General features: G+C 47.1%; 3 protein-coding genes across 4 annotated transcripts in view; 1 reads left to right on the top strand and 2 right to left on the bottom strand.

Moving 5' to 3' along the window:
* The window catches only part of USP5 (ubiquitin specific peptidase 5), a 29,976-nt gene extending 20,443 nt beyond the window's left edge, over positions 1-9,533 (bottom strand). The window contains exons 1-6 of one of the 2 annotated variants that reach the window (XM_083593161.1): positions 9,277-9,533; positions 2,519-2,644; positions 2,271-2,337; positions 1,885-2,018; positions 1,544-1,689; positions 316-500 (exon numbers count right to left, since the gene is read on the bottom strand). In XM_083593161.1, the coding sequence (XP_083449287.1) occupies positions 316-500; positions 1,544-1,689; positions 1,885-2,018; positions 2,271-2,337; positions 2,519-2,644; positions 9,277-9,384 (766 nt within the window). In that variant the 5' untranslated portion in view covers positions 9,385-9,533. The remainder of the gene's footprint in view (positions 1-315; positions 501-1,543; positions 1,690-1,884; positions 2,019-2,270; positions 2,338-2,518; positions 2,645-9,276) is intronic. The other variant, XM_083593160.1, reaches the window with a different exon arrangement.
* A 303-nt stretch (positions 9,534-9,836) lies between these two features.
* On the top strand, positions 9,837-15,824 carry CDCA3 (cell division cycle associated 3). Its single transcript, XM_083594011.1, has 6 exons — positions 9,837-10,019; positions 11,616-11,793; positions 11,949-12,087; positions 12,883-13,155; positions 14,344-14,465; positions 15,373-15,824. Exons 2-6 carry the CDS (start codon positions 11,674-11,676, stop codon positions 15,511-15,513), a joined length of 795 nt encoding a protein of 264 aa, XP_083450137.1. The 5' UTR covers positions 9,837-10,019; positions 11,616-11,673; the 3' UTR covers positions 15,514-15,824.
* A 137-nt stretch (positions 15,825-15,961) lies between these two features.
* Positions 15,962-27,903, bottom strand: part of GNB3 (G protein subunit beta 3) — a 29,002-nt gene continuing 17,060 nt past the window's right edge. Inside the window, exons 3-10 of the mRNA XM_083593867.1 lie at positions 26,332-26,370; positions 24,668-24,774; positions 23,507-23,570; positions 22,365-22,527; positions 21,330-21,396; positions 19,805-20,006; positions 19,437-19,653; positions 15,962-16,893 (exon numbers count right to left, since the gene is read on the bottom strand). Of these exons, the coding sequence (XP_083449993.1) occupies positions 16,787-16,893; positions 19,437-19,653; positions 19,805-20,006; positions 21,330-21,396; positions 22,365-22,527; positions 23,507-23,570; positions 24,668-24,774; positions 26,332-26,370 (966 nt within the window). The 3' untranslated portion in view covers positions 15,962-16,786. The remainder of the gene's footprint in view (positions 16,894-19,436; positions 19,654-19,804; positions 20,007-21,329; positions 21,397-22,364; positions 22,528-23,506; positions 23,571-24,667; positions 24,775-26,331; positions 26,371-27,903) is intronic.

Here is a 27,903-nt window from a genome sequence, read left to right as displayed (position 1 = left end):
TGCCTTTCAGGGACCAAATCGTGAACTGAAATGTGAGTAAACTTTTTGTTACTTTACTCAGAAAGACTCTTGTGTCTTTATTCTTTTAAGAGGGATCAAACGGGACACCAGGAAATAATCTTAACTAAGAGATTCAAACGAACCTGCAAACTAGCTTCCAGCTATATTGAGGGCAATTTGCTCTGCTACAGCACTTCACAAGCGTGTGGGAGGGAGGGATAATACTTATTCAATACATCCTTTCCTACTACCCGTAACATTCCCACACTGTCAGGACAGAGACTGGCTGCAGCCTCAGCTAGACGCTTCGCTCACCAGCTCCATCAGGAGTGATTGTTCCCAGCTTCACGGCCAACGGGTAGCCCGTTTCCCGGTAATGTTCCACTGCGTGGTTGTTGCCCCCGCTGCCATCAAAGTAGCGTCGTCCACACAAGATGGAGCCATCGGTCATGTTGAGCCACAGGTTCTCGCGCATGTCGCACTTGCTGCACTTCCAGCCACTGGCAATGGAAACAGGTGGGGGATAAGCGACTTCTCTCAGCCACTGCAACTTTCAGCCACCAGGAAGCAGGCTGGCAGCCATGTACACGCAAGCCCGGGCATAGGCACACACACAAGCCTGTCTCCTTCCTGGAGAACTTGCGGACTTGCATCCTAAACATGAGTGACCACAGAGAAGGGGCAAAGGGCCTCAGGTGAGAGCAGGCGGGAAGACTTGGCAAGCGTCAAAGGAGCTCTGCCCTTCCTCCTGCAACGGGACTCATCAGAGGGATGGAGAAATATGAGCAGCCTGGGAGTCATTTTGGACTCACAGCTGTCCATGGAGGTGCAGGTCAATTCTGTGTCCAGGGGAGCTGTCTACCAAGCTCCACCTGGTATGCTGGCTGAGACCCTACCTGCCCGTGGACTGTCTTGCCAGACTGGTGCATGCTCTAGTTATCTCCTGCTTGGACTACTGCAAGGTGATCTACGTGGGGCTCCCTTTGAAGGTGACCCAGAAACTACAATTAATCCAGAATGTGGCACCTGGACTGGTGACTAGGAGCGGCCGCCGATACCAAATAACACCAGTCCTGAAAGACCTATATTTGCTCCCAGTACATTTCCAAGCACAATTCAAAGTGTTGGTGCTGACCTTTAAAGCCCTAAATGGCCTCGGCCCAGTATACCTGAAGGAGCGTCTCCACCCCCACCGTTCAGCCCGGACATTTAGGTCCAGCTGAGAGGGCCTTCTGGTGGTTCCCTCACTGCAAGAAGTGAGGTTACAGGGAACCAGGCAGAGGGCCTTCTTAGTAGTGACGTCCGCCCTGTGGAACGCCCTCCCATCAGATGTCAAGGAAATAAACAATTATCTGACTTTTAGAAGACATCTGAAAGCAGCCCTGTTTAGGGAAGTTTTTAATGTTTGATGTTTTAATGTGTTCTTAATATTCTGTTGGGAGCCACCCAGAGTAGCTGGGGAAACCCAGCCAGATGGGTGGGGTATAAATAAATAAATATTATTAACTGTATTATTATGCCGAGACTTTGCAATCAAACTCACCAAGGAGGGATACGCACAGCATTCTGGAGCTGCTGCAGTGAGAAGGCGTGCCTTGACACACGCCGAACCTCCCCATCCCAGGCCTGCACCTCCTGCTTCCGCGAGGCAGAGTCTGCTGTCAGAATCGCTTCAATTGCACTGGAAATCTGAACAGCCAAGAGGAGAGGGTCAGCCTTCCGGTGTCTCCTAACCCACCCACCTGCATTGCACCTGCAGACAGAGTTCTGCCAAGGCACCTCGATATTCCCCCCCACCCCGCCAAGCCCCAGTACTTGGCCTTTCTTCTGCCTCCAACGAACAATCCAGAACCGCCCCCCCTTCCGATGAAACAGAGAGCCTACCCTGTCCTTGACCATATCTGGCAGACCCTCCAGTCCATCTCGAGGAATATCCAAGTGCTCTGGTAAAATGACTATTTTGACATATTCATCATATTCATATTTCTCCTCCGGGATGTCAAACCCACCTTCCACTCCTGCCAAAAGAGAAGCATAACAGCAGCAAATGAGAGGTGCAAGAGACAACATGATAAGATCAGGAAGCAGAAGTCTGAGCCAAACACCAAACTCTACATCATCAGAGCCCCCAGCTTAGGACATGTATGATCTAAAAGGGAATGGGAAATATCAGCTTCCCTGCAGTCTTTACTACTAGGAAAACTGTAGCCCAAATATATGCAAGGACTTCATCCTCAGGGTACCAGAGAGGAGCAGAGATAGTTGCTTACCAATAGCTAGACGCGTTGGTTTCTTCCTAGGAGGATCTCCAGAGCTGGAGTTGGTATCTTCTTCTTTCTGGAGCAGAGTCAAGAGGGAGGTAGTTAGGAAGCCATTCCAAAGACTGGGTCACAGCCCACAAGGCAGTAGCCACTGAGACCTGGAATTTCTTCCCCTGCTCAAAAAGTTAAACACGGGAACCCCACTTTCTCAGCTCAAGCAGTTCAAGCGCATAAGGTAGAAAGCCAGCTATTCTTACCAATTTGCGTGTCTTCTTAAGATGTAGATAAACTCGTTGACCTGTTTTCTCATAATGTTTCCCCACATATTGCTTTCCAAAGCCCAGGAATGTGTTCATGCAAATATACAAGCCTCCATCAGACTCCTGTAGAATAGAAATACGAGGACATTCAACAGGTATGGGGGTTGAGGGGTTGTTGATGAGTCTGCAGCGCTGTGAGTAACCCAATTTTTTTTTTGAAACAACAATATCACAAAGATTCTATGCCCCCAAAAGCCAAAAGCCCGCAGCCTAAGCTATCCAAATGTATTCCATCTGCAAGTCTCTTGTTTTTAACAATTTCTTAAAGATTCCAGGCTCTTTGCCACACAACTTCCAAGCGCATCTGTGCAATCTTCAGGAAGCTGAGTTCTACACCCAACACTACATTCTGTCTTGCTGTTTTTGTGCACTCTTCAGAATTGGGGCCTAAAGGCAGCCCAGTCTACAAACTGCATTTGAAAACCAAATCCAGCCTACAAACCAAGCTGCACAGTCTGCACTGGAGTGGACCAGATTCTACAAGCAGGGAAATCAAATGTTTGCATGTCCTCCCCCCGCCCGGTTTAAATTAAAAGCCTGCACAGTTAAGTGTGCCAGTGAGAAGGCTAGACTGAAACCATTGTGCCAACATACCAGCTTGACATGTGCATGGCAAATTTGAAGTGAACATCATTCAAGCCATTCAAACTGAAGTGGTTCAAATGAGAGGTCTACGTCACGTTTTGTCCCTTGTCTTTAATATGGAGGATTTCCAGGTTTGAGGCATTTTTGCTTGTCACGGGCTGCTTCCTCCCTGATCTATCTTTCAGTTATCATTTTCCGTAGCCTACCCAGCCAATGATGTTTTGAAGACAGAGGAACCAGAACCACACAGACAAGTCTAAGGCTGAGTTCATATAAAACAAATCATATCAAAATGTGAACACACAAATGTATTCAGAGGAAAAATCGCAGCCGCTTTTGTTCTGCCTCTGGTCCTCCTGCTGCTGAACTACCCGTTACCTGTAGCTAAGTCACGGTTTGGCTTAGTGTTATGTTTGAACTAGGGCTTGTGGTTTGTATCCTTCAAGACAAACCATCAGCAGTTAGTCAAGAACATAGCTTGGCTGCAACTCATGGTTTGTGTGGAGCGAGACAAACCACGAGCCCAGCTTAACACTTAAAACTAAGCCAAACCATGGCTTCATTCTGGGTAGCTCAGCAGCAGCAGAACTGAGGGAGAAGCAAAGCAGCTGTGACTTTGGCTGTGAGTACCCACATGCTCATAAGTTCATGCTTAGCTATGGTCTGGTTTAGTGCCTAAATGTATGAGCACGCTATATATTCATGTAGTGATTTGATACTTGCTATTTATTATTATTTTTAAACACTTCCTGAGACATCAAAGACCCAAGGAAAAAGCTTAAAGTTTAGAGTAAAGCATAACTATGAAGATCGAGAAAGAGACAGGTCATTTGGTGTGTTCTTCTGCATTGCCTTTTACCCCTGTGTAACTCGATAAAGATCAGGGCTGGTTTACAATTGTCGGTCTTGTTTAGATGCCTATTTGGACATATGAACTGCATATATTAATCTATTAATTTAAGTTACAAATGATGGAATATTTTTGTTGTTATTGTTAGCCTATGATTTTTCTATCCTCCCCCTCCCCCGGTTATATTTGCAATTTTTTTATTTATTTCATGGACCGGCTTTCTGCACAGAGGTTAAGGATGCTACTCAAGGCAGATCGGTTGTCGATCCATTTTTCTTCCAATTCCACAAATCCCAGCATGGACGGACACTCGCTCAAGATGAACCAGCCTCCTGGGCATCTTTGCTCCCAGGAATGTGGCAGGCAGATAAAGAGCAGCAGGGAAGGGAGAAGAGATGAAGCTGATCTTTGGAGAAGAGCCTTACCAGACTCTCTTTCAGGCCAAGCAGTCTCTGTGCTATCACAATTATTCTGTGTAGGAGAGAAAGTTGCCAGTCTACCCTTATATTCCTGGTTTCTGCTTGCTGAGTAATAGTTGCTGTCTGGCTCCTTATGCAGCTGTGCTCCACCCTCAAACATCTGACCTGCTGCCAGGAATCACCCTCCTTAGGCAGACGCTGGACTGCAAGCCTCCCTCCCTCCTGTGGTCTAGGCTGCTTTTACTGGCCAGGAAGCAGTACAATATTCATCTCAGTGAACAACCAGTGCTCTCCCCTTTTATCCCCATTGACTGGGCGTGTATCTAGTGTTAAAAATTCAGATATATAAGCTGGGCGCCAAATGGATTCTTAAACCAAGGTTGCAGCCGCCAAAACAGAAAGTCCAGTTGCTACTTGGGGACAAGACAGCACTTAAGTCTTATCTTTTAAATGATGGACAGAATGCAATTATCATTTAAACATCTGGCTAGTTCAGATGGCAGCCTTGAGCTAGGTTAAGAACTTTTGAGAGCTTAAAGAAGAAAAGTCCCTTGATTCAGGAAGAGCCCACATATATAGTCCTATTCCTACCTCTTTTTTTCTTAAGGGTGACTGCTCCTGCTCAGGCTGCACAGAAAAGGTATTTTGGTTCCAGAAATTCATTCTGATTGTGCAGAAAATAAAATATAACTGATAGAATTCTAAAGGCTGGGGGATTAGTGTGTGAAAACAGGCAAGATCTAAGGATCCCCAGGCATGCACCTCCAGCTGGTTGAGACATCAGGTGCCATCCTGGCGCCCAGGCATCTTCACTTGGCCGCAAATGGTCAAAAGCCAGATGCAGAATGTGCCTGGCTAATTTCAAACACCTCATTAAAAATGTCCTCATTAAAAAACTTTTGATCCGGTTATCGCAATAAATCCTAATCAATTGGTGAAGCTGAACCTGGGGAAGAACTTCTGTTGCATAGCAAGTATATGCAGGATTTTTTACAACTTGTAAAAGTTGGTTTTAAATTAATTGGACAATTCTGACAGTTAAAACAGTGAACCGAGTAACAGGCACAGCACTAGATTTTCTGAACACATCCTCCAATAGCAGTTTGTATTAGGCACCATGAAAACACACAAAGCTGGATAAATCTCAGGTAGCTGCTGTTTCTCAAACTCTTCCCTGCAAGATAGAACATGGTTTGAAGTGTGTGTGGTGAAGCATCCCTATTCTGAGATCGAACATTTTCTTTCCATTAATTCTTAAAAGCAGATCAGTCTTTTTATTATACGATGTTTGATTCCAAATCTACCTATGGACAGTACTGCTGCATATCATTTTCAGGAAATTTGGGTCCATGTGCAAGATTGTAATGGGCAACAGTAGAAATATGGCATTCAAGTCCTTTCTGGGATTGAGATTTAAAGTAGTGTTAAACTCAAACATAGCAGACAACAGCACCTGTTTCTGAAAGAATACAGATTTTTATTTAATATAATCCCATCAAGATGCATGGTGCTTTAAAACAGTATAGCATGTGGGTATTGACCATTGTCACCTAGATTCCAAATTACAGATAAGGAGGCCTTGAAACCAACTGCTTGAGACAGATTTTGTGAGATCTGAATGCTTATCCCTATCTTGACAATACGTGTGGCATTAGTTCTGTACTGGTGAATGCGAACAACATGCCAAGTGATTGACATCACCCTGTCAGTGTCAAAAATCACTCTACAGCCATCTCTTGATGACACAGGGCCTTTCCTGATGACTGCCAGCTAGTCTCAAATGCACTTTTTCTGATCATGTTTGTTGTGAAGGATTCATTATGTCTCCCCAGAATTTCTGTCGCAGGAATGTCGTATTTTCACAAGACTCAAACTGCAACACACTGGTGCTGGGAAATTATTATTATTTCCCCAGCTAGTAGAAACAATCTATGTTTGGAGAGGCCTGGAATGTGATAATGCAAATGAGAATCTGTCAGACAGGGTCCCCAAAGCTGCCAATTATTGCAACCAAACAGCCCTAGTCAAGTGCCTCAAACAGTCCCTTCCTACCCATTTGTGGAGGATTGTGGGGAGCTAAGAAAAAGGAGGCTACTCTCCTGTTCTTTATGAGAGACTCATTCTTCTGGCCCATCTAGTCTAGCACACTGTTCTCACAGTGGCCAGCCCATATGTCCAAGCTGATCTTTCAAGGTGACGCTCCTGGTCGTTCCATGACCAGCAGATTTCCAGTTGGTGCCAACATGAAAGCAAGCCATCTCTGTAACTGTTCCCACCCTCTGGAACGCCCACCTTTAGGCAATTTGTGAGATGGAGGCAGTAATGACCTCAGACCACGAAACATACACGTTTACCGACACTCTCCATGACTCTTAATTTCTGTTTTGTACACTGCTCAGCTTTATCTGTGATATACTGTTGTGTTCAGTTTATATCTATTTCTTAGGAAATTACATTGAATGCAGTGTTATTTTTTAAAATCATTTTTATATAAACTACTTAAGAGATTTTTTTCATTGTTGCTATTACATAGAATCATAGGTTCGTCTTATACATCTTTAGACACCAGACCAAAATGTTCCTCTTCAACCAGATCTTTGCCCGATCAACATTCTATGTCCTTTTAAACGTGTTTGCACAGGGAAGGTATTGGTTTGGTTCGTTCTTGTTTTTATTATTTATTTTGTGTTCTTGGTCTGTATTTTTAGACTGTGAAACACCCTGAGATCTTTAGATGAAGGGCGGTATACAAATTTAATAAATAAAAATACAGTGGTACCTCGGGTTAAGTACTTAATTCGTTCCGGAGGTCCGTTCTTAACATGAAACTGTTCTTAACCTAAAGCACCACTTTAGCTAATGGGACCTCCTGCTGCTGCCGCGTAGCTGGAGCCCGATTTCTGTTCTTATCCTGAAACAAAGTTCTTAACCTGAAGCACTATTTCTGGGTTAGCGGAGTCTGTAACCTGAAGCATATGTAACCCGAGGTACCACTGTAACAGAATCGTATAGCTGGAAAGGGCCATGAGAGCCATCTTCTAGTCTGGCCCCCTGCGATGCGGGAACCTTTTGCCCAAGGTGGGGCTCAAACCCGCAACCCTGAGATTTAAGAACCTCATGCTCTACCGACTGAACGATCCCAGCTTAGTTTAAGTTGTGTGTGTGGTTGTTATATAATGGAAATCAATCAAATTATTTTTAAAGAACTATGAAAAGAAAAACAAAACAAATACAAGCAAGCAAGCAAACAGATGAAGACCTCGGATGCCAGAGGCTCAGGGCCTTGTCGCATCAATCCATGCGATGGCCACCTCCAGGCTTGACTACTGTAATTCGCTCTAAGAGGGGCTGCCCTTGAAGCTGTCCCAGAAACTGCAGCGGGTGCAGAATGCTGCAGCAAGGCTCCTCACATGGTCTCTGCCATGGGAGCATATTCACCCAGTGCTTTTCCAGCTGCACTGGCTCCTGGTGGAGTACAGGGTCAGATTTAAGGTGCTGATTTTGACCTTTAAAGCCCTTCACAGCCTAGGACCCATGCACCTACAGGACCACCTCTCCTGGTATGCCCCATGGAGGACCTTAAGGTCCATATATAGCAACACCCTAGAGATCCTGGGCCCTAAGGAAGTTAGATTAGCCTCAACCAGAGCCAGGGCCTTCTCAACACTGGCTCCCGCCTGGTGGAACGCTCTGCCTCATGAGACCAGGGCCCTGCGGGATCTGATCTCTTTCCGCAGGGCCTGTAAGAAAGAGTTGTTCCACCTGGCCTTTGGCTTAGAATCAGTTTGATTCCCTCCCCCTTTTTCTATTTCCTTTGTCCTCCTATGAAGAGACTGTATCCTAATGTTTTAATGTTGTATCTTAATCTTTTAAATTGTATTTTAATCAACTTGTTTTTATTATTGGTTGTTAGCCGCCCTGACCCCGGTCTTCTTCTTCTTCTTCTTCTTCTTATTATTATTATTACCGACTGACAGATCCCAGCTTAGTATAAGTTGTGTGTGGTTGTTATATAATGGAAATCAATCAAATTATTTAAAAAAATATGAAAAGAAAAACAAAACAAATAAACAAGCAAGCAAGCAAACAGACGAAGACCTCGGATGCCAGAGGCTCAGGACCTCGTCGCATCAATCCCATGTAAAAGGTGTGGCTGCAGAGCCAGTGATGCAGCACACGTGCGATTCGAAATTGAGAGGCCTGACGTTGCCCTTTCTCCCCGCCCCAAAGGACTTCGGGATTTGCAGTTTTCTAGGGGGGTCGCCGCCGCCAAGCACACAGACAAGAGGGACTCCGTTTCCCAGCATGCCCCGCCCCGACAGTTCCAGAGACTTCAGTAGTCCGGCGAAGCGCAGCCGTACAGCCGGCAGCCGGGCGCGAGAACTACAGCTCCCAGCATGCCGCGCGCGCCCCCCTCAGCTTCGAAGCGGCCCGGCCTTGTATCTCTTTAGAACGGCTGAGGCGGCCTGTCAGAGGGATAAGGGGCCGGGAAAGCGGCGGGGTGGGGCGCCCGCAGGCAAGGCGCGGGCCTAAGCGAAGAGGAAGGCGGCGGCTCCCGCAGAACTACAATCCCCAGTAAGCCAAGCGTATTTCAAGCAACTGAAAAAAGGAAAAGGTGACTGGACCGCAGTGCCTGCTGGGACCTGTAGTGCTCTTTCGGCTCCCTGGCAGCAGGTTCGAATGGGACGTCACGCCCTGGGAAAAATACAAGTCCCATGGTGCCTTGCGCCCGGCTACGCTAACCTCCTCCCCCCACCCCGCTCCCACAGCCTGGGCGGCCGGAGTCTGCGGCGACAACGGGGGCTCCCTCCGGCGCCCGGCGCTTTCGTACGGGAGCTTACCGGGGTGTCGAAGGAGAAGGCGCACTCATCCTTATGGACGCGGTCTCCGGCCTTGGGGACCCGGATGGATGGCAGTACAGAGAGTAGCGCTTCACTCAGCTCCGCCATGACAGCTGCTTTTTCCGACTCCTCCCACAGCAAGGTCCCACCAATCAGAGAGCGACGTACCTCAGGCTCCACTAGCCAATGAGGGCAGCCACGAAGACGAACGCTAGGACGCGCGGTGCTTTGTTTGGTTCGTCCTCCTCACCTACCTTCCCCCGCCTATCAGCGCTTTCCTTCTAAACGGACATCCTCCTGATCCAATAAAAATACTAGGTGCCCCTTCCGACAAATGGAAACGTTCGGTTACTTTTTTTAAACTCCGCCCCCATAAGATTAGTCTTCGAGCTGTGCTATTGGGTGGTGGGCTTTTGTATTTGCCCGAATTAGCCAATAGAACAGCGTCGGCTCTGTGGCCCACCCTGTCTTATAGTTGATTGACAAACGCTCCACCAATAGAAGGCCACCATAGGAGGGGCAACGCTTTCAGCTTTCCAGTTAAAAAGAAAAAGAGGGTGGGGAGAAGGAAGGGAGAAAACGGGATTGACGTCACCCTGAGCCGCTCCGCAGAGGGCTGCGAGTTGAGTGACGGGAGCTTGAGCCATTCAGAACTGCAGCGTGGCGGCTGTGGGGGGGAAGGCGGGAGATTCGAATTGCCTCCACCCGAGTTGGCCCTCAGAGCGTCGGGCGGGCGAAAGCAAGTGAGTCGCACATAGCGGGGCCGTAACTCGGGTGTGGGAAGAAGGGCGGCCAGGATACCTGGCGACGGGCGGGACCCCACGGGGAAGGTGGCTAGGGACTTGGCGAGCTTAGCTGGGACTCGGGTCCGCAGAGGTCCCTGCACGGAGAAAGCTAGCAGCTCAGGGAGAAGGCCCCCTTTCACCTGACAACTAGCCTTCGACGTGCAAGATTTATTCTTCTTCTTATTATTATTATTATTATCATAATCATTACTATCATTATTTATACCACGCCTTTTTCCCTGACAAGGACTTTAAGGTGGACTTTAGCAGATTAACATTATATGTCCTTTTAAATGTTGTTGCAGGAGTGGGGTTATATGTTTGTTTTTATTGTGGATTATGCGTTCTCATATTGTTCAGTTCAGTTAGGTTGTGAACTGCCCTGGGAGTTTCCAATGGAGGGCAGCATACAAATTTAATAAATACAATGGTACCTCGGGTTAAGTACTTAATTCGTTCTGGAGGTCCGTTCTTAACCTGAAACTGTTCTTAACCTGAAGCACCACTTTAGCTCATGGGGCCTCCCGCTGCCGCTGCATCGCCGGAGCACGATTTGTGTTCTCATCCTGAAGCAAAGTTCTTAACCTGAAGCACTATTTCTGGGTTAGCGGAGTCTGTAACCTGAAGCATATGTAACCTGAGGTACCACTGTAATAATAATAGCAGGAACAGCTAAAGCATATTGGACGGGAATCATTTTAAAAACATTAATAGCATTAAATTATTATTATTATATTGCTGGTTTTAATGTACAGTGGTACCTCGGGTTACATACGCTTCAGGTTACAGACTCCGCAAACCCAGAAATAGTGCTTCAGGTTAAGAACTTTGCTTCAGGATGAGAACAGAAATCGTGCTCCGGTGGTGCGGGAGCAGCAGGAGGCCCCATTAGCTAAAGTGGTGCTTCAGGTTAAGAACAGTTTCAGGTTAAGAACAGACCTCTGGAACGAATTAAGTACTTAACCCAAGGTACCACTGTATGTGTTTTGGGCTTAAAATATTCTGAGTTGCTGTGAATTGCTGTGGCAAAAAAAAAAAGACTACTGGCGATAACATATGGTGACTTATATTAAGGAGTGTTTAGTCATGTGAGTCCCCTCCACCTGCAGTCTGAGGTTCTGCTACCCCTTCAGTGAGAGCTATATGGAATTTGAGAGGTTTCCACTGGGTGTTGTGGGAATGCTAATATCTTCCTCTGTATTTCCCCCTTGATTTATGCTGGCTGGCAATGCCATTTTTGCAGAAAAAGAGGTGCCAGAACCCACCATGAATTCTTCCCTTATTCTCTTATAATGGCAATGGCACCCACCTGAGAGGCGCCAGAACTGAGTTCCAGCTGGAAAAAAGCCCTTCTGGCTGGTAATCTAGATACCCCTTAAGGGAGATGGTGCCGGGAGTTCATAATGGCTTCTTCTATGCTTTCTTCATCCTGCAGTGCTTTGAGGTAGCAGGCCTTTTAAAACTGAGGCTAGCCTTTGATTTAGAATATTATGCTGCTGGTGACCCTTTTCCTGGATTGTAACTCAACATGTCGAGTGACTCTTCTTTCTACAGAAGTCTCGGTCAGCAGAAGAACTGTCCTGAGGAGTTGCTGTGTTCGCTGCCTGCTGTCATGGGGGCTTCCGAGAGCTCTCCGACAACACCCACCTGCAAGCCTCTGCTGAATAAGCACCTGCAACACGTTAGCGATCCACGATCCCCTACAGCTGGGATCCTGAGAACTCCCATAGAGGTACAGGGAGACCTTGATGCTCATCTTTCAACGCCTCTCTAAAGCGGCATGGCTTAACTTGTTGTCACATCCTCTTTCCCCATCCCCTTCCTGTTATTTGTTGTTCTAACTTAGTTCACACAGGCTGAGCCATGCTCATATTCATTGTTCCTTAGGTGGAAAGCTCCCCGCAAGCGAGTCTCCTGTCCGATCCAAAGGACGTTGGCTTGGTACCCAACAACCAGAATCTTAGCTGCGACCCTCGTTCCCCGACACCTGGTGTCTCGCGTACTCCCGTGAAACCTGTGGAGCCAGGTAAGTGGGGATGTGATGCCCAATAACACTAATGTGCACAGTGCAGAGAAATGGGACCTTTGATTTTCCAGGCTTGAAAACTGCTGCTAGGCAGAATGGTTCCCAAGAACCGTAGTGAACAATGTTGGCTGCTCTTTCCTCTCTTTGAGGAAAGAGCTGAGTGGACTCAAAGCCATCATCTGTTTAGGGAAATTTTTAATGTTTGATGTTTTATTGTGTTTTTAAATTCTGTTGGGAGCTGTCCAGAGTGGCTGGGGAAACCCAGCCAGATGGGTGGGGTATTAACAACATTATTATTATTATTATTATTATTATTATTATTATTATTTATTATCTTGCCAAAGATGGCTCTGCTCTTATGTTGCCTCAAACTCAGAGGTGAAAACGTGGTTCCTGCTGGAGGTTTATCGAAGATGTTTCTCCTGGCATAAGATTTCACATTTATTTATTTGGTTTATGAGTCACATAAAAAAGGTACAGTGGTACCTTGGGTTACAGACGCTTCAGGTTACGGACGCTTCAGGTTGCAGACTCCGCTAACCCAGAAATAGTACCTCGGGTTAAGAACTTTGCTTCAGGATGAGAACAGAAATTGCACAGTGGCAGCGGGAGGCCCCATTAGCTAAAGTGGTGTCTCAGATTAAGTTTCGGGTTAAGAACGGACTTCCAGAACGAATTAAGTTCTTAACCTGAGGTACCACTGTATTCTGTAGGCAAGATGCACAGCAAAATAGGTAGAATTAAAACAAACCATACAACTCATATTCTCAGTTCTGTGATTTTCCTCCTTTCCAGACACCATAAACTGTCTAGTGAAGCAACTCAGCAGAGTCTTTGTGGCAGAGGACTTGGAGGGAGATATCTTTCTGGAGGAGTCTTGCCGTGAAAGCCAGAAGTCTGAAGCTGTCCTTGTGACAGAGGAGGCTTCCAGGGGAAAAGATTCTCCAGGAGAAGCGTCCCAGGAGAGTCCCCTGTGGGCAGAGGAGAGAAATGAGCCGCTGCCCTCCAACGCTTCTGCTGCAGCTGCAACAAGAACAGCTCCCCCTGTCGGTGTTCTTCATCCAACAGGTAAGGCTATGATCACTCCAGGCAATGAGTGCCTCTAGTCAGTTGCTGTCATGGGCAGGTTGGATGCAGAGGAATGGGAGGAGGCACCAGCTGGCGAACCCCCCCCCCCCCCAAGCGAAGGCGGCTCAGAGCCCAGGAAGTGGCGGTGGGACAACAGTGGGTGGGAGGGAGAAGACTGGGAAGAGTGTCAGAAGCTGAAGAGGTAACATGGCTTAGGGAGCCGTGAGAGTCTGTGGCCAAGAGAAGTCCAGAATCAGAGGCAGATGCTGAACAGGAGAGTGGAATGAGGGAGGCCAAGAGGCAGAAATGAGTCCAGCTGGTGAAGAGGCAGAGGGGTCTCCCCCTCCTGCTGCAACATACTCCTCTCCACGCTTCTCTCCCAGAACCAGAAGAGGCATGCAGAGGGTGGAGGTGAGGTTGGTTGCATGCAGGCGCAGTATCTGATCGCTTGGGCGGGAACAAATCCCAGCAAGGAGGGGACTTAGGCAGCTGTGGGGAGGCGGGAACCCCCAGTCTCAGCAACTGCTTCATGGGGGCAAGAACTGCCAGAGACGAGTTGCTGTGCTCATTAGACCTGACACTCCTTTGTAAACTGTGGCTAGCAAGAGTTAATTCCAACTTGCCTGGTGTGATTTACTGCTGGCTCGCTCATGACAGTTCCTGTTCAGAGGGCAGTGAAGGAGCAAGAATTTATGGGGGCAGTTGGGGTGGGGGGGGTAAGAATGTTTGTGTGTAAACGCATATTTTTGGGTGTGCAGTTGTAGCAGTGTAAGCTGGTGGTTACTGTGAAAGGTATAGGGGGAACTAGTGCTGGCCCCCACACCTGTCAAACAGTGTCTCCCATGCATGCAATTTGCAAATCAGGCTTGCTTTAAAACTAAATGCTGGATATGATGAGGCAAGTGTTCCATCTCTGCCAGCTTCCTCTTGGGAGACCCCTGCCCCAAAGGGGAAATGGAGGAACACAGTGCAAGCTGCTGGTTGGCTGGCGCAGCAAAATGTGTTCTCATCTATCTGGTTGTGTGTCCCAGACCATGTGGAGGTGGAGAAGGCGTGTGTCAAAGCTCTTGCACTTCCATTTTGAGAAATTGTAGAGTTGCCGAGGGTCATCTAGTCCAACCCGCTGCAATGCATGAATGCTGCATGCTAAGTTTTCATTGATTTGTTCTCTGCCCTTTTCTTTTCAAGGGAGCAGAACGACAAGGCACAGAGCCAGCAGCAAGATACTGGCAATGTCAACAGGTGCTGGACGTTCTCCCCTAAGTGTCTTGCAGGACGACAATTCCCCGAATTCCCTTGCTTCTCATCAGGTGATGTATGGGGAAGGAAGTCTCTCTCTACTTTTCCACTGACCATAAAAGCTAGGAGCTCTGACACCCCTCTGCTGTATTTCTGGGGCTTGGATTCTCAGTTTCAGCAGCTGGAGCAGAACTGATTGCTTGGTGCCTCTTCCATCCTATTAGTTTTGTTATAGTCCCTCCAGCTTCAAGTGAGATTGTGTATATAGTTTCTGAAACACCATTGGAAAAGCCTGCAAATACTCTCTTAAACCTCTGGAAACCCTTTGGAAAAAACCAGCAGCACTTGCCAGATGCCAAACTCCACCACAATTGCCCCCTCCAAACTTCCTTGTTTAAACTCCCCACAGACCTCGATGGTTGGTGTAAGGGCACTTGCAAAGACTTGTGGGATTGCTGGTTGCTGTTTTTGCACCTTTTTTTTACCTTTCTGGGCTCTTTTTGCCATTTTAAAAGTCACATCCGTGTTTGGCGTGATACATCCACAGCCATGCATCAATTGAATGAGCTTAAATTGGGTTGTTGCCTGTACTTTTCTTCCTAAAACTCAAATGAGTTCTAAGGCACAAAATAAGAGGCCACCACAACGGGGGGCACCACTGGGGGATAAAATCTCACCACCTTTACTGTCTAGCTAGACCCTGGCAGCTTGGCCTCCTCTGACAGGGGAAGCACAGCAGGAGAAATGAGGCCGGTGTGTGTTTCTGTGTCTGTTTGCACAGAAACACAGTGAGTTCTTGACCTTTTCTCTCTCGCTGGATATCTTTTTGGGGGAAGAATTTTATTAAAACTTGTAAATGCCCTCTCTCCCAACTTGTCACTGGTTGTTCCTGTCTGGGGGTGGGACCATTTGTGTGCACTGCTGTCTCTCCCACTCCCCATCTCAACATGGCAACATCTTGTTTCTCCTTCTCTTCAGAGTAAGAGGCGACAGTCAGCGGCCGATAACCAAGGAGAGCGCAAGGAAGGCGTGTTAAATTCTGGACGGGGCTTCAGAACAGGCTTCTACAGCTGGGATTCCTTGAATAAAGAGAATCAGCGTCATTTGGTTGAAAACTAGTCTCCTTCAGATGCTCCAGGAATTCCTGGCCCCTGGAAGCTGCAGGAAGGAAACTCTGAAGACTCGAGGATTGTGGCCCTATCATGGGAAATACAGCCTTTGTCTCCCTGCTAACTGGTTTCCCTCTCACTGCTTCTGTTCTCGGTAAAGGAGTCGCTCTTTATATAGTTCTCTCATCTCTAGCTTCATATTTATGTTTTATCTTGTACAGACTCTAGTAGGTAGCTTACCTTCTGAAATGTCTTTGCTGCTATCAACTTTCTGTGTTTTCTTTCTTTTTGTGGAAAATAAACTTTTGCTTTTGATTGAGACAGCGGCTCTTTGGTATTTTGCAACCTGCTGGGAGGGAGGCTAGTGAGCTGTGCTGCTTTTTGTTGGAAGAGTTGACTTCCCACTGTTCTGGGAGCTGCAACCCTTTCAGGAGGGTAATACTGGACTCTGACGTCCAACGGGAGGAAAGATTTCTCAAATGATGCAGCCTGAGCCAGTTTGTCTGATGTGTCACTTTTATTTTGCTTGGGCTATAAAACTCCTGTATGGTACAATTACATTTCAAAGCAGTGGCTAAGAGGAATCTAGCAGATGCTGGAGAGGGGGAAAGTGTACACACCAGGTAAGAAAGTGCAGGGTGGCAGCATTGACTACAGGACTACATAAAGCATTCCCTGACTCTGGCGCCCAAAATGGAGGCAGCAAACTCCCCCCCACCCGCCCTGAAAATGCATAGATTATAGCAGTGAGCTAACTTACTCTTCGTTCCTTACTTGAGATAAAAGTGAATAAAGATCAATGCAGAATCCTTGGTCTGATGAACCTCTTCTTTTCACAGAAATGCATGCGATCGGTTAACAAAGGGCAAAACAGGTGGAGGTATGTCTGTGGGTGAACTAATGGGATAAAAATGGAAAAGAAATCTTAAAAATTGAAGGTACTGGGGAATGCATGAGACTTCTTCTGGATGAGGAGGGTCAGGAACCTGATGGGAGCCTAGGGGTTTTCTGCAGCTTCAAGTAAAGGAAGCTGGCAGAGTAAATAGGTGACCTGCCTCTCGCTGAAGTGTGTCCCTGAAGCAGCCACACTAAGAGGGGATCCCTGAGCTCGGGTTGTGGGGGAGGGCGAGAAAAAGTGTTGGGAAAACTGGCCTGTGGACCCTTTCCCTGACCACCTCCTTTAGGTAGGGAAGTGTCATGGATCAGTAAGTCTGCATAGAACAAGCAACCAGTAGTACGCAATATATGATGCCTGGGGAGGTCTCTCTTCTCCCATTTCCTCGTCAGTTCCAGATTTTCAGGAAGCTGTCCCAGGAGCCGGTAGACACAGCCATGCCATCTGCGGTTACGCCCAAACAGCTCACCCGGTTGTCATGTCCAGACAGGATTCCTGGCAGGGGAATGGATGGAAACCCATTATGAACACTTTGAAAATACTTGCGTCCCATCTTTCTGCCATGCAGGCCGAGGCACCTAACCTAATAAAGCAGAAAACTTGGTGTAAACGAACAGATACAAGCCGAGAATAATGGCCATGACAAAATGGGAAACTTGGGACTTGGCTTTACAGCTGCAAATAAAATATTTTAAATGTCTTTTGAAGTGCAATATACAAATGCAGCACTAGATGGTGATGGTGAGCTATGGCACATTCAATATATTTTTCAAAACGTTTTTTAAAAAAGCATTTTCACAGCGTTTTTTTTTTATATGAGTGTAGATTCCACCCAAGTTAAAATATTATCTAAGCTGCTGAGAACCCCTTGCTATTCTATCGTATGCAACAAATAATTTTTAGGAGACGTGATTGTGGTTTATTGTATCTGCAGTGTTTTTATGGTTATTGTTGCTTTTCTTTTTGTTCCCTTGGTGAATGATGCCATGGCCTTTGGCTAGTGCAATAAAGTTCATGATGAAATAACTGGAAGCATAAGAGGAAGGAAACACCCAGGTCCCTTTAAGGAAGGAACTCCAAAGTCTGGGTGCCACCAAATTTGTCTCCGGTTGCCATTCACCTGCTGCGTCAGAGCTACTCAGAGCATGGCCTCCATTTGGGCAGCTTGATATGGGACAGAATAGCTCAACCTATGCTTGTTGTAGAGGGGCCAGGTAGAAAAGGACCGGGCACCTGCACTTTTCATAACAGTGTAGAAGAGAGAACATCCACAGAAGTAGCTTATCAGACACTATTAAAGGTGCAGGAGCCTGGTCTGGCAGCGGACAGTCCCAGATGCGGGAATGTGGCCTCCACACATCATGGTCCTGCAATGCATTAAAGTCCACATCTCAACTCCATTCCCAAGCCTCTGAACCACTTTATACAAACAGTAAAACCATACCACTTCGGCCTGAAGTTGCACAATTAGAGAGCCCTTGGGGGGTGGGGGTGGGATGCAGCAAAGTAGCATTTTGGAGAAAGAGTGAGTGACAGTAGCCTGACATATCTAGGGTGGCGCTGTGGTCCAAACCACTGAGCCTCTTGGGCTTGCCGATCAGAAGGTCGGCGGTTCAAATCCCTGCGATGGAGTGAGCTCCTGATGCTCTGTCCCAGCTCCTGCCAACCTAGCAGTTCGAAAGCACGTCAAAGTGCAAGTAGATAAATAGGTACCACTGTGGTGGGAAGGTAAACGGAATTTCCATGTGCTCTGGTTTCTGTCACGGTGTTCCATTGTGCCAGAAGCGGTTTAGTCATGCTGGTCACATGACCCAGAAAGCTGTCTATGGACAAACACCGGCTCCCTCGGCCTGAAAGCAAGATGAGCACCACAACCCCATAGTTGCCTTGGACTGGACTAAACCATCCAGGGGTCCTTTACCTTTACCTTACCTCTATGTACTGTATGGAGGGCTTTTTATATGAGATAATATTCAATCAAGAACACACTCATGTGCTGTGATTTGCCTCTCACTGGCACAGTCCAGGAACGATTTACCCATGCAAAATACTAATTGATTAGACAAGCTCTCAGCCAGTTGACAGCCTGTCCTCCTTGTGAAGGGGACACCATGCCCTCTACATTTGGAGAGCAGAACCTCCCACTTTCAGAACCTGATTTCAACTTGCTATTGCGAGTTGGAAATTCGTGGAATGTTATTGCGATTATTATTTTTAATTGGGTAGGAAGAGGGCTTTTAACTGTGCATACTACTATTAATTGGGACGTGGGTGGCGCTGTGGTCTAACCACAGAGCCTCGGGCTTGCCGATTGGAAGGTCGGCAGTTTGAATCCCCGTGATGGGGTGAGCTCCCATTGTTTGGTCCCAGCTCCTGCCAACCTAGCAGTTCAAAAGCACATCAAGCGCAAGTAGATAAATAGGTACCACTCTGGCGGGAAGGTAAACAGCGTTTCCGTGCGCTGCTCTGGTTCGCCAGAAGTGGCTTAGTCATGCTGGCCAATGACCTGGAAGCTGTCTGCGGACAAATGCCGGCTCCCTCGGCCTATAGAGCGAGATGAGAGTGCAACCCCAGAGTCGTCCGCGACTGGACCTAACGGTCAGGGGTACCTTTACCTTTACTACTATTAATTAGATTTATTAGTCACATGTTACTAAGGTTTCCAAGCGACATACATTTCAAAAAGATGATAGAACCCTGACGATTCATATAACACCCCTTTGTGTTGGTTTGATTTCTATTCCACCTTCTGTCCTTCACATTTATTAGTATTACTAATAACAACTTATTGATCACCTTCTACCCAAATGTTCCAAGGCAATGTACAATGAAAGCGCAAAAGTCCCAGCAGGTGTTATTTTAAATACTTGCATATGCAGTTCATTGTTGTGACCCACGCTGGTATCAGTGTGATGATATATAAATACTTTAAAATAAAATAAACCGACATGCTTTCCTGAGGGAGAAGACGATCTTTGTCCCTGGAAGGGAAGTAGCTGGCATAGAGAGATGCTGGCTGCGGGGCACAGCCTACTCACCCACACGTTCTGCTTTTAGGGAGTCCCAGATATTGCAGTTAAAATCATCGTATCCAGCCAGCAGGAGCCGTCCACTGCGGGAGAACGCGATTGAGGTAATTCCGCAGATGATGGTCTCGTGTGAGTAGACAATGAGCTCCTGGTCTGCCCGGAGGTCATAGAGGCGACAGGTGGCATCATCGGAACCAGTGCAAATGGCCTCACCATTGGGGAAGAACTGGGCAGAGACAGATGCAAACAATGATCTCACTCCCCTCCTATTCTGCAGCCCCTGGCCATTATTTTAACACTAGCTGCCTTCCCCTGTCCTTTATTCCAGTCCTGCCACCACCCCTCAGCTCTGGGCCCGGCCACTTAGGGGAACCTACAGAGATGGCGTTGATATCCGACTCGTGCCCTATGAAAGTCTGGCGGCAGCTGCCCTCCCGGACATCCCACAGCTTGGCCGAGGCATCGCACGCTCCGGAGATGAAAAGATTGAAGTCTGGGGAGACGGCCAGGCTCATGCAGTCTCCAGTGTGGCCGACGAACGTTGTCTTCGGTTGTCCGGTTTCAATGTCCCAGAGCATACTGCAGTGAGGGGACATTGAGGAGGAGAGAGGAACACAGAGTGATGGGGCGGTTCTGCTCATGGATTCACCCAGAGAAACACACACACACACGCGCTCTCTCTCTCTCATTTGTTTATTTAAAGTACCGTATTTTTCGCTCCATAAGACGCACCAGACCACAAGACGCACCTCGTTTTTGGAGGAGGAAAACAAGAAAAAAAATATTCTGAATCTCAGAAGCCAGAACAGCAAGAGGGATCTCTGCGCAGTGAAAGCAGCATCCCTCTTGCTGTTCTGGCTTCTGTGACACCTGCGCAGCCTGCATTCGCTCCATAAGACGCACACACATTTCCCCTTTCTTTTTAGGAGGGAAAAAGTGAGTCTTATAGAGCAAAAAATACGGTACTTCTGTCCCACCTTTCCTCAAAACAGACCTCAAGGCAGCTAAAAGCAGCGGCAACATTACTAAAATTGCCACCTGCTCTGCTCTTGTATCTGATCTGATTGTGGCTTTAAGGATCCTTAAAATCATAGTGTTTTACTTGTGCATATGAAACAGCAAGTGGTATATGTTGGAGATGTAAGATGCCCTTTGCTGACATTTTACATATTTTTTGGAAGTGTCCTAAAATACTTAGGAAATCAAAATTATCACTGGATGAAGCTTACCAAGAGATCCATTGACTAGTCCTTTTGGGTATATCAAAAGGTGACAGGGAGAGGTTCCTTTATTTATTTTGTGCAGTTTGTATAATTATTGTTTACAGCTGGAATAAAATCTCCTGGCTGGCCAAAGTTTGGGATATAGCCTGCACAGTTAAACTGACTAGTATGATTCAGGTCAGAGAGGGTAAGGGGAATTATGGCTGCTTTGTTTAAAAATGGACTTTTTTCACCATGTACTGGTGTACTAAGGTACAATGAAATCTAAATCCAGATGCTTTGCTGGAAATAGTTTTGAGATTTTTGTATGCTACATGAAATGTAATAAAGGTTATTAATGGTTTCTTCCTATACTGTTTTGTTTTGTTTTGTTATGTTTGTATATTGTGAAACTATACCCACCCACCCTTTATAATAAGTAATTTAATCACTTTGCTTCATATTTACTGTATTATGAGATTATGAAACATAATACTGTCCCAGTGCTATCTGTGTGTGTGTGTGTGTGTGTGTGTGTGTGTGTGTGTGTTTAATATATACAATGTTCCTGAAGGAGGATTATTCTGAAACATACTGGGGCTGAAATAATTTTTTCCTTCAAGCACTTGTCATTCCTTCGTCAATCTCTCTCCTGCTCTCTCTCCCCCCCTTCCTACATGGCTAGATAAGATATACTCACCATGTGGTGTCCCCAGAGCTGGTCACAATGTTGTTGTCATCTAGGAATCGACAGCAGGAGAGATAACCTGCAGGGAAGAGATAACAGACTCTGAATATCACAAGTTTGTGGTGGTAGAGGTTACTACAGGCACTGTCCGTACTCTCTGCTTAAAAAAAAGTAACTAGTTTTTTGAAATCAACATTTTGGACCACGAAAAGCTGAATTGGGCAACCTACATAAATAAGGCCGATAAGGAAAATATTGTGCATTGTTTTGCAATTTGTACTATAAGAACATGGGACGTGGGTGGTGCTGTGGGTTAAACCACAGAGCCTAGGACTTGCCAATCAGAAGGTCGGCGGTTCGAATCCCCGCGACGGGGTGAGCTCCCGTTGCTCGGTCCCTGCTCCTGCCAACCTAGCAGTTTGAAAGCACGTCAAAGTGCAAGTAGATAAATAGGTACCGCTCCAGCGGGAAGGTGAACGGTGTTTCCGTGCGCTGCTCTGGTTCGCCAGAAGAGGCTTAGTCATGCTGGCCACATGACCCGGAAGCTGTACACCGGCTCCCTTGGCCAATAAAGCGAGATGAGCGCCGCAACCCCAGAGTTGGCCACGACTGGACCTAATGGTCAGGGGTCCTTTTACCGTTACCTTTACTATAAGAATGATCATTTATCCCACTTTGTAGAGAGGAAGAAGGATCTACACAGGGCTACCACTGGGAGTCGTATTCAGCAACCCCTTGGGCTTCTGAGGTTTTGCCTCATGTTACCCACACTTGGAAGCATATCTTCACAATCACAGGGCTAGAAACTTCTCCATCTCCATCTCCATCTCCCCAGGAATCCTGCCTGAAAGAGCAGGAGAGCAGGAGAGCAGCTGCCAGACAGTGTAGAGAGCGGATTCGGCCAATGCTGTAACTTGGAACAAGGCAGCATCTTGTGTCAAGCTGGGAGTTCCAGGAAGTTGAATTTGGCACTTGGTGCTGCTTCCTGTGTGTTTCCTGTGATTCTGTGGGAGGACAGAAGGTGCAAAGTCCTGGCAGAAAGATCACCTGTATGGGCTGAGAGCTCCCGGCTCACTTTCACATTCCCTTCGCGGCTCTTGAGGTTGTAGATGGAGCACATGTTGTCGAGACCTCCGCAGGCCACAAAATTCCCTGATGGGGCGTAGGCACAGGTCATGACCCAGGAGGAGCGTAGAGGGATGGCATGAACCTGGGATCAGAGGACAGGGTAGAAATCCAAAGTAAGGTTGGATGGCCAATTTAGGGCTGGGCAATACTGTGGGGCGCGGGTGGGGCTGTGGGTTAAACCACAGAGCCTAGGGCTTGCCGATCAGAAGGTCGGCGGTTCGAATCCCCGCGACGGGGTGAGCTCCCGTTGCTCGGTCCCTGCTCCTGCCAACCTAGTAGTTTGAAAGCACATCAAAGTGCAAGTGGATAAATAGGTACCGCTCCGGCGGGAAGGTAAACGGCGTTTCCGTGTGCTGCTCTGGTTCGCCAGAAGCGGCTTAGTCATGCTGGCCACATGACCCGGAAGATGTATGCCGACTCCTCGGCCAGTAAAGCAAGATGAGCGCTGCAACCCCAGAGTCGGCCACGACTGGACCTAATGGTCAGGGGTCCCTTTACCTTTACTTTTAATACTGTATCTGGTTTTCAACATCGCGATATATTACCAGCTAAACATCATGCTATATTCATTTATCATGGATGGAGCTATGCAGAGGCCTTGGCTGGATTCGTGGTTTTGCCCACATTTTGATTTTTGCATCACACACACACACACACACACACACACACACACACACACACCATGATTCATGACATTTTGACAGGTCAAAAATTATGAAACCAATATGGACGTCAAACAGGTTTTGGACAATATTTTGATATATATCGCCCAGCCCTAATGGCCATCTGCCATGGGTGCTTTTGTTGAGATTCCTGCATTGCAGGGGTTTGGGCTAGATAACCGCCCCCCCCCCAGGTCCCTTCCAACTCTATGTTTCTATTATACAATATTATGCAAGCAGATGTAGCTGGGAACATTGAAAGAAGCACGGGCTGTAATTCAGATGCAGCAAAACAAACTCAGGAACAAGATGTTTGTGGCTCTGGGGGAAATTGTCATCTTTTCATTTCTGATCTTGCTGACTGCCAGATGGCTCCTACCTGCTGATAATATCCCTTACCTTGTTGGTTGTGTACGTGTCCCAGACAATAAGTTTCCCGTCTTGTGAGGCACTGACCATGAGCCTAAGGGAGAGAACCAGGTGCACGTCAGCTTGGTTGCTTTGACCGGTAAGGTCCTGAAGGCTCTCTCCTTCAGAGTACACCTCCTTGCCTCATCTCAAGCCATTGCCTTTCTCCCCAGGACTACCAAACCTTCAGGGCTACCAAACTGGAACTGGGAGCCAGCAGGCGTCCTCAACCTTGGCCCTCCAGATGTTTTTGGCCTACATCTCCCATGATCCCTAGCTAGCAGGACTAGTAGTCAGGGATGATGGGAATTGTAGTCTCAAAACATCTGGAGGGCCGAGGTTGAGGAAGCCTGGTGTAATGGTTAAGAGCGGTGGACTCGTAATCTGGTGAACTGGGTTCGCGTCTCCGTTCTTCCACATGCAGCTGCTGGGTGACCTTGGGCCAGTCACACTTCTTTGAAGTCTCTCAGCCCCACTCACCTCACAGAGTGTTTGTTGTGGGGGAGGAAGGGAAAGGAGGTTGTTAGCCGCTTTGAGACTCCGTAGGGTAGTGAAAGGCAGGATATCAAGTCCAAACTCCTCCTCCTCCTCCTCCTCTTCTTCTTCTTCCTGGTTCAGTCCATATTCTCAAGGGCACTTTTGTGTTTTCTACTACATAGGGCACTTCCAGAAGAGGGCTTAATTTTCATGGTCTATTGAGATATTGCTAACAGGTGGCTGGTAATAGGTGTCGTTGTTTTAATTATTGCATCCCCCCTAAGAATGTTATACCTGGATTAAATAGGACCGGGGTGGGGGGGGAGAGATATGGACTGGCATTTTGATTTCAACGTAATTACTACACTTGAGTAATTAAGGGGTAGTGGAAGGGTGGGCTTGTCTTTCTCTGCCTATAGGGCACTCTTATAGCTTAGACTCACATAATAGCGTCACAATGATTATACAACACCAACAATTTACATGACGGCCCTTGATTCCCACTTCAACCATTGTAAGGTTGATTTGATTCTCCCACCCGTTCCCAGCGTAGATCTTCCTGGGCACCATTTTGTGGTTTGCCTCAGGTGCCAAAATACCTTGAGCCTGAGGGAAGGAGCTTCCGGCACAGGGCGCAACAAGGGGAAGCAGACGCAATCCTTTTGCATCACTTACTTGGAATCTGTGGACCAGTGACAAGCATAGATCTTAGCCAGGTGTCCACGCAGAGTCCTCCGTGTACGCATCTGAATGCGCCCAACCACTTCCAGCCCGGACACAAGCTGCAGAGAAAGGAGGAAGTTTCAGCCCCTGCCATCAAAGGTGCATGGCGGAAGGAGGGACAATGCAGGTATGAACACACACTGTCATGGCTGCATGGTATTAGTTCGTCTCTCCTTCCATGTACACAAACCACCTTAATCAGGGGATTTCTGGCGGAAGGAATGGTGGGTTGACAGTCTCGGCTCTCTGATGACAGGAGATAATTACGTGGTGATTGATGGTAATCAGACTGAATGTCTGACAGTCAGGCACTCTGAGATAAAGAGTGATCGAGGGAATAACCTCAAATGTTCTGATCAAAGCCATTTTCTGCCGTCTGCGCCCGGGGGCTCAGATGGGGGCTAAAATGAGCTGGCGAGCCGAGGAACTAACATCTCACTCAAAGAACCATTCATGGTCAGAAGATCTGCACCCTCTCTTTCTTAAAACATTTTTGGCACCAGAAAAATTGTAACTTAAGATATTTCTCTGTCTGCTGGTGAAAATTTACGATCGGGAAGCTTGTAAGAGTCTCGAAGAAGACAGGGGAAGCTGGCTAAGGCAGAGTGAAAAGCCTGGTTTCTGGCTGACAATAAAGATTAAACAGAGAAAGGAATTCTTTGTGTGAAAAATCTTTATTCCTTTTTCCTCTTCTTGCCGCTGAGTAACTGAAAGTTAATCAGCATCCCTCATGTGATGGCCTGGGAATCGGATTCGGATGCTGAACCTGAGGAATCCCAGCCTGCACAGGAGTCCCCGCCTCCAGAACCAGCTGAGCCGGGGCTGGGGCATGAGCCTGAAGGGTCCTCACCTGTGCTGGATCCTCAGGTGCAGGCACCAGCTGAGTCTGCTCTGGCCCCTGAGGTGATGGAGGACCCATTGCCTGCAGGTGCTCCACTCTCAGCCCTGTCAGGGGAAGCTGAGGTTGCCTCTGGGTCCGGTAACCCTCCAGCCTCTCCTGAGCTGCAGAGGCTCAGGGCAGAGAGGCGGAGGGAACTAAGTTCCTGCAGGAGGAGTGCTCACCTCCAGGCCAGGAGAGGCGAGTCATCTGAGGATCGGGGCCGCCCTATGCCTCGGGGGAGATAAAAGCCAGCCAGCCCCAGGCCCCAGGCCCAAGTTGCAGGAGCAACATCGTTGGTTGTCAGTTCCAGCCTGATCCCTGACCTGCTTGCCTGCCGGAGTTCCTGACCTCACCCGACGCCCTGCCCTGCACCCAGCTTTGACGGACTGCCTCCATATTGAACCTCCAACCTCAGACTGGACTCGGACATCACCTCTTGGTTAGCCCCTGGGACCAGCACACCTCACTGCACTTGAGGACTGGAGGCCACCTGTGGTTGTACAGTACAGGCTGTGTGACTCTATACTCCAATGCCTAGTCACTGCTACTCCTTATACCCCCCCCATCATCTGCTGCCTGAGGCGACTGCTTCCTCTCTTCTTTACCCTAATGGCTGGGCCGGCCCTGGCCACAGGTGATTACGGGAAACTCCACTCCTCTCTTCTGAGCCCTGACGGATTCTTCCCTTTAGACAAATTCTGCCCAGACACAGTGCTTTAGTATCAGCCCTTCCTACCTGTGCAAGCGTAGTGTCCGCACAAGCTTTTCGGGCATCCTGTAACAAAGGAGAGATGGAGTGAAATTGCAGGCGAAAAGAGGCAGTAGGCCTGGAGATCTTCTGTATCTTTGTGGAAGCTGGCTGTCTCAGATTACCTGGCCTTGGATAATAATAATAATAATAATAATAATAATAATAATAATAGAATAATTTCATTTATAAAAAGATTGAGAAAAAAGAGAAAAAAAGGGAGAGTAAAAGAATATTAAAAAATAATACTGTTACATTTACAGATGTGTTTATTCTTATTATCCTAATACACTTATAATTATCAATAACCTAATATATTATGTGTAAATTCATAGCAAATATCACTGCATTTATCCAAAGAAGGTCTGCGTCTATAACAGGGCTGCAACGCGTCTGGATTTCTCCAGACATTACTGGGATCTCAAAGGCAGAATTGATGTGCGGGGGGAATTTCCGGAAGGTGGCGCTTTGTCCTGGATCTTAGACAAGTCAATTGAAAAATTGGGGGTGGGTGGGTTGGCGTTTATATGAAAAATTCTCTCATCTGATTTATTTCTTATTTCTTATTGTAAATGGCAAGGGAGATGGGGACTAGGGTCTTCCTGATTCATAGCCTGGCCATCACACCATAGATGGAGAACCTCTGGCCTTCTGGATCAGTGTTTCCCAACCTCTGGATGCCAGCTGTTTTCAGACTACAATTCCCATCATCCCTGACCACTGGTCTTCTTACTAGTTAGGGATGATGGGGGTTGTAGTCCAAAAATTAGGAAAGTTGGAAAGATCCCTCTATGCAGGGATTAACTGACTTTTGGGACATGGACTTGGGTCTGGAGGAGATTGGAGTTCTGGGGGCCTTGGGATTTCGAGGAATTTTGAAACATGTCATGAAACATCTTATAGACCTCAGCTTCAACCATGGAAATTGGGCTGACCTGCCTGGAAGGAATAAAAGCATCGTTAGGTTGGAGTCTTCCCGAGATCTGCTCTTTGGCATTAAAGAATATGAAGAAGACCTGCAGAAGGGACCTGGAAAAGAGTTAAGAGCCTCGGACATAAGATCTCCAGGTTGATGGACTATATGGAATTGACGGAAAGGACTGGCAGAATCCGAAACCAGGGGGAGGAGATGGTGGAAGAAGATTAGAGAATTTAAAGTTTATATATAGAAATACTGTAAAATTAATGAATGATAGAAAAAAGGTGGAAAGGAATTTTATGGCCTTAGCAGAAATGTTATAAGGAGTTAAGCATATATAAGTATTTTAGTTTTAATGATAAAAAATATGTCAAGATATTTATAATATGACAGAAAATAGAGAAAGATGGAAAGGATTTGCTGAAACAATTAATAGAAGTGGAATACAAAAAGGGAGGTGAGAGGAAGTCGAGGAAACAAGGGAATGAAAGATAGAGTATGGAAAAGGTGCGTTGTATGTTTTTAAATGGTTATTGTTTTGTTTTGTTTAGGGTTAAGGTGGGTTAGGGTTATGTTTAGTTTAGTTTAATGTGTTTAGGTTGTGTTTTGTATTGTTTATATATTGTATTGTATTGTTTTTG

Source organism: Podarcis filfolensis (genome assembly GCF_964270895.1).
Source record: "Podarcis filfolensis genome assembly, chromosome: 17".
In the NCBI taxonomy this organism is placed as follows: Eukaryota; Metazoa; Chordata; class Lepidosauria; order Squamata; family Lacertidae; genus Podarcis; species Podarcis filfolensis.
The sequence above is the reverse complement of the archived record's forward strand: the minus strand, read 5'-3'. Positions and strand labels throughout refer to the sequence as shown.

Excerpts from the sequence above, each read along its gene's own strand:
- CDCA3 (XM_083594011.1), top strand. The coding sequence starts at position 11,674 with ATGGGGGCTTCCGAGAGCTCTCCGACAACACCCACCTGCAAGCCTCTG. Across the intron at positions 12,088-12,882 it reads CGTGAAACCTGTGGAGCCAG|ACACCATAAACTGTCTAGTG; the intron begins GTAAGTGGGGAT and ends CCTCCTTTCCAG. Across the intron at positions 13,156-14,343 it reads CGGTGTTCTTCATCCAACAG|GGAGCAGAACGACAAGGCAC; the intron begins GTAAGGCTATGA and ends TTTCTTTTCAAG.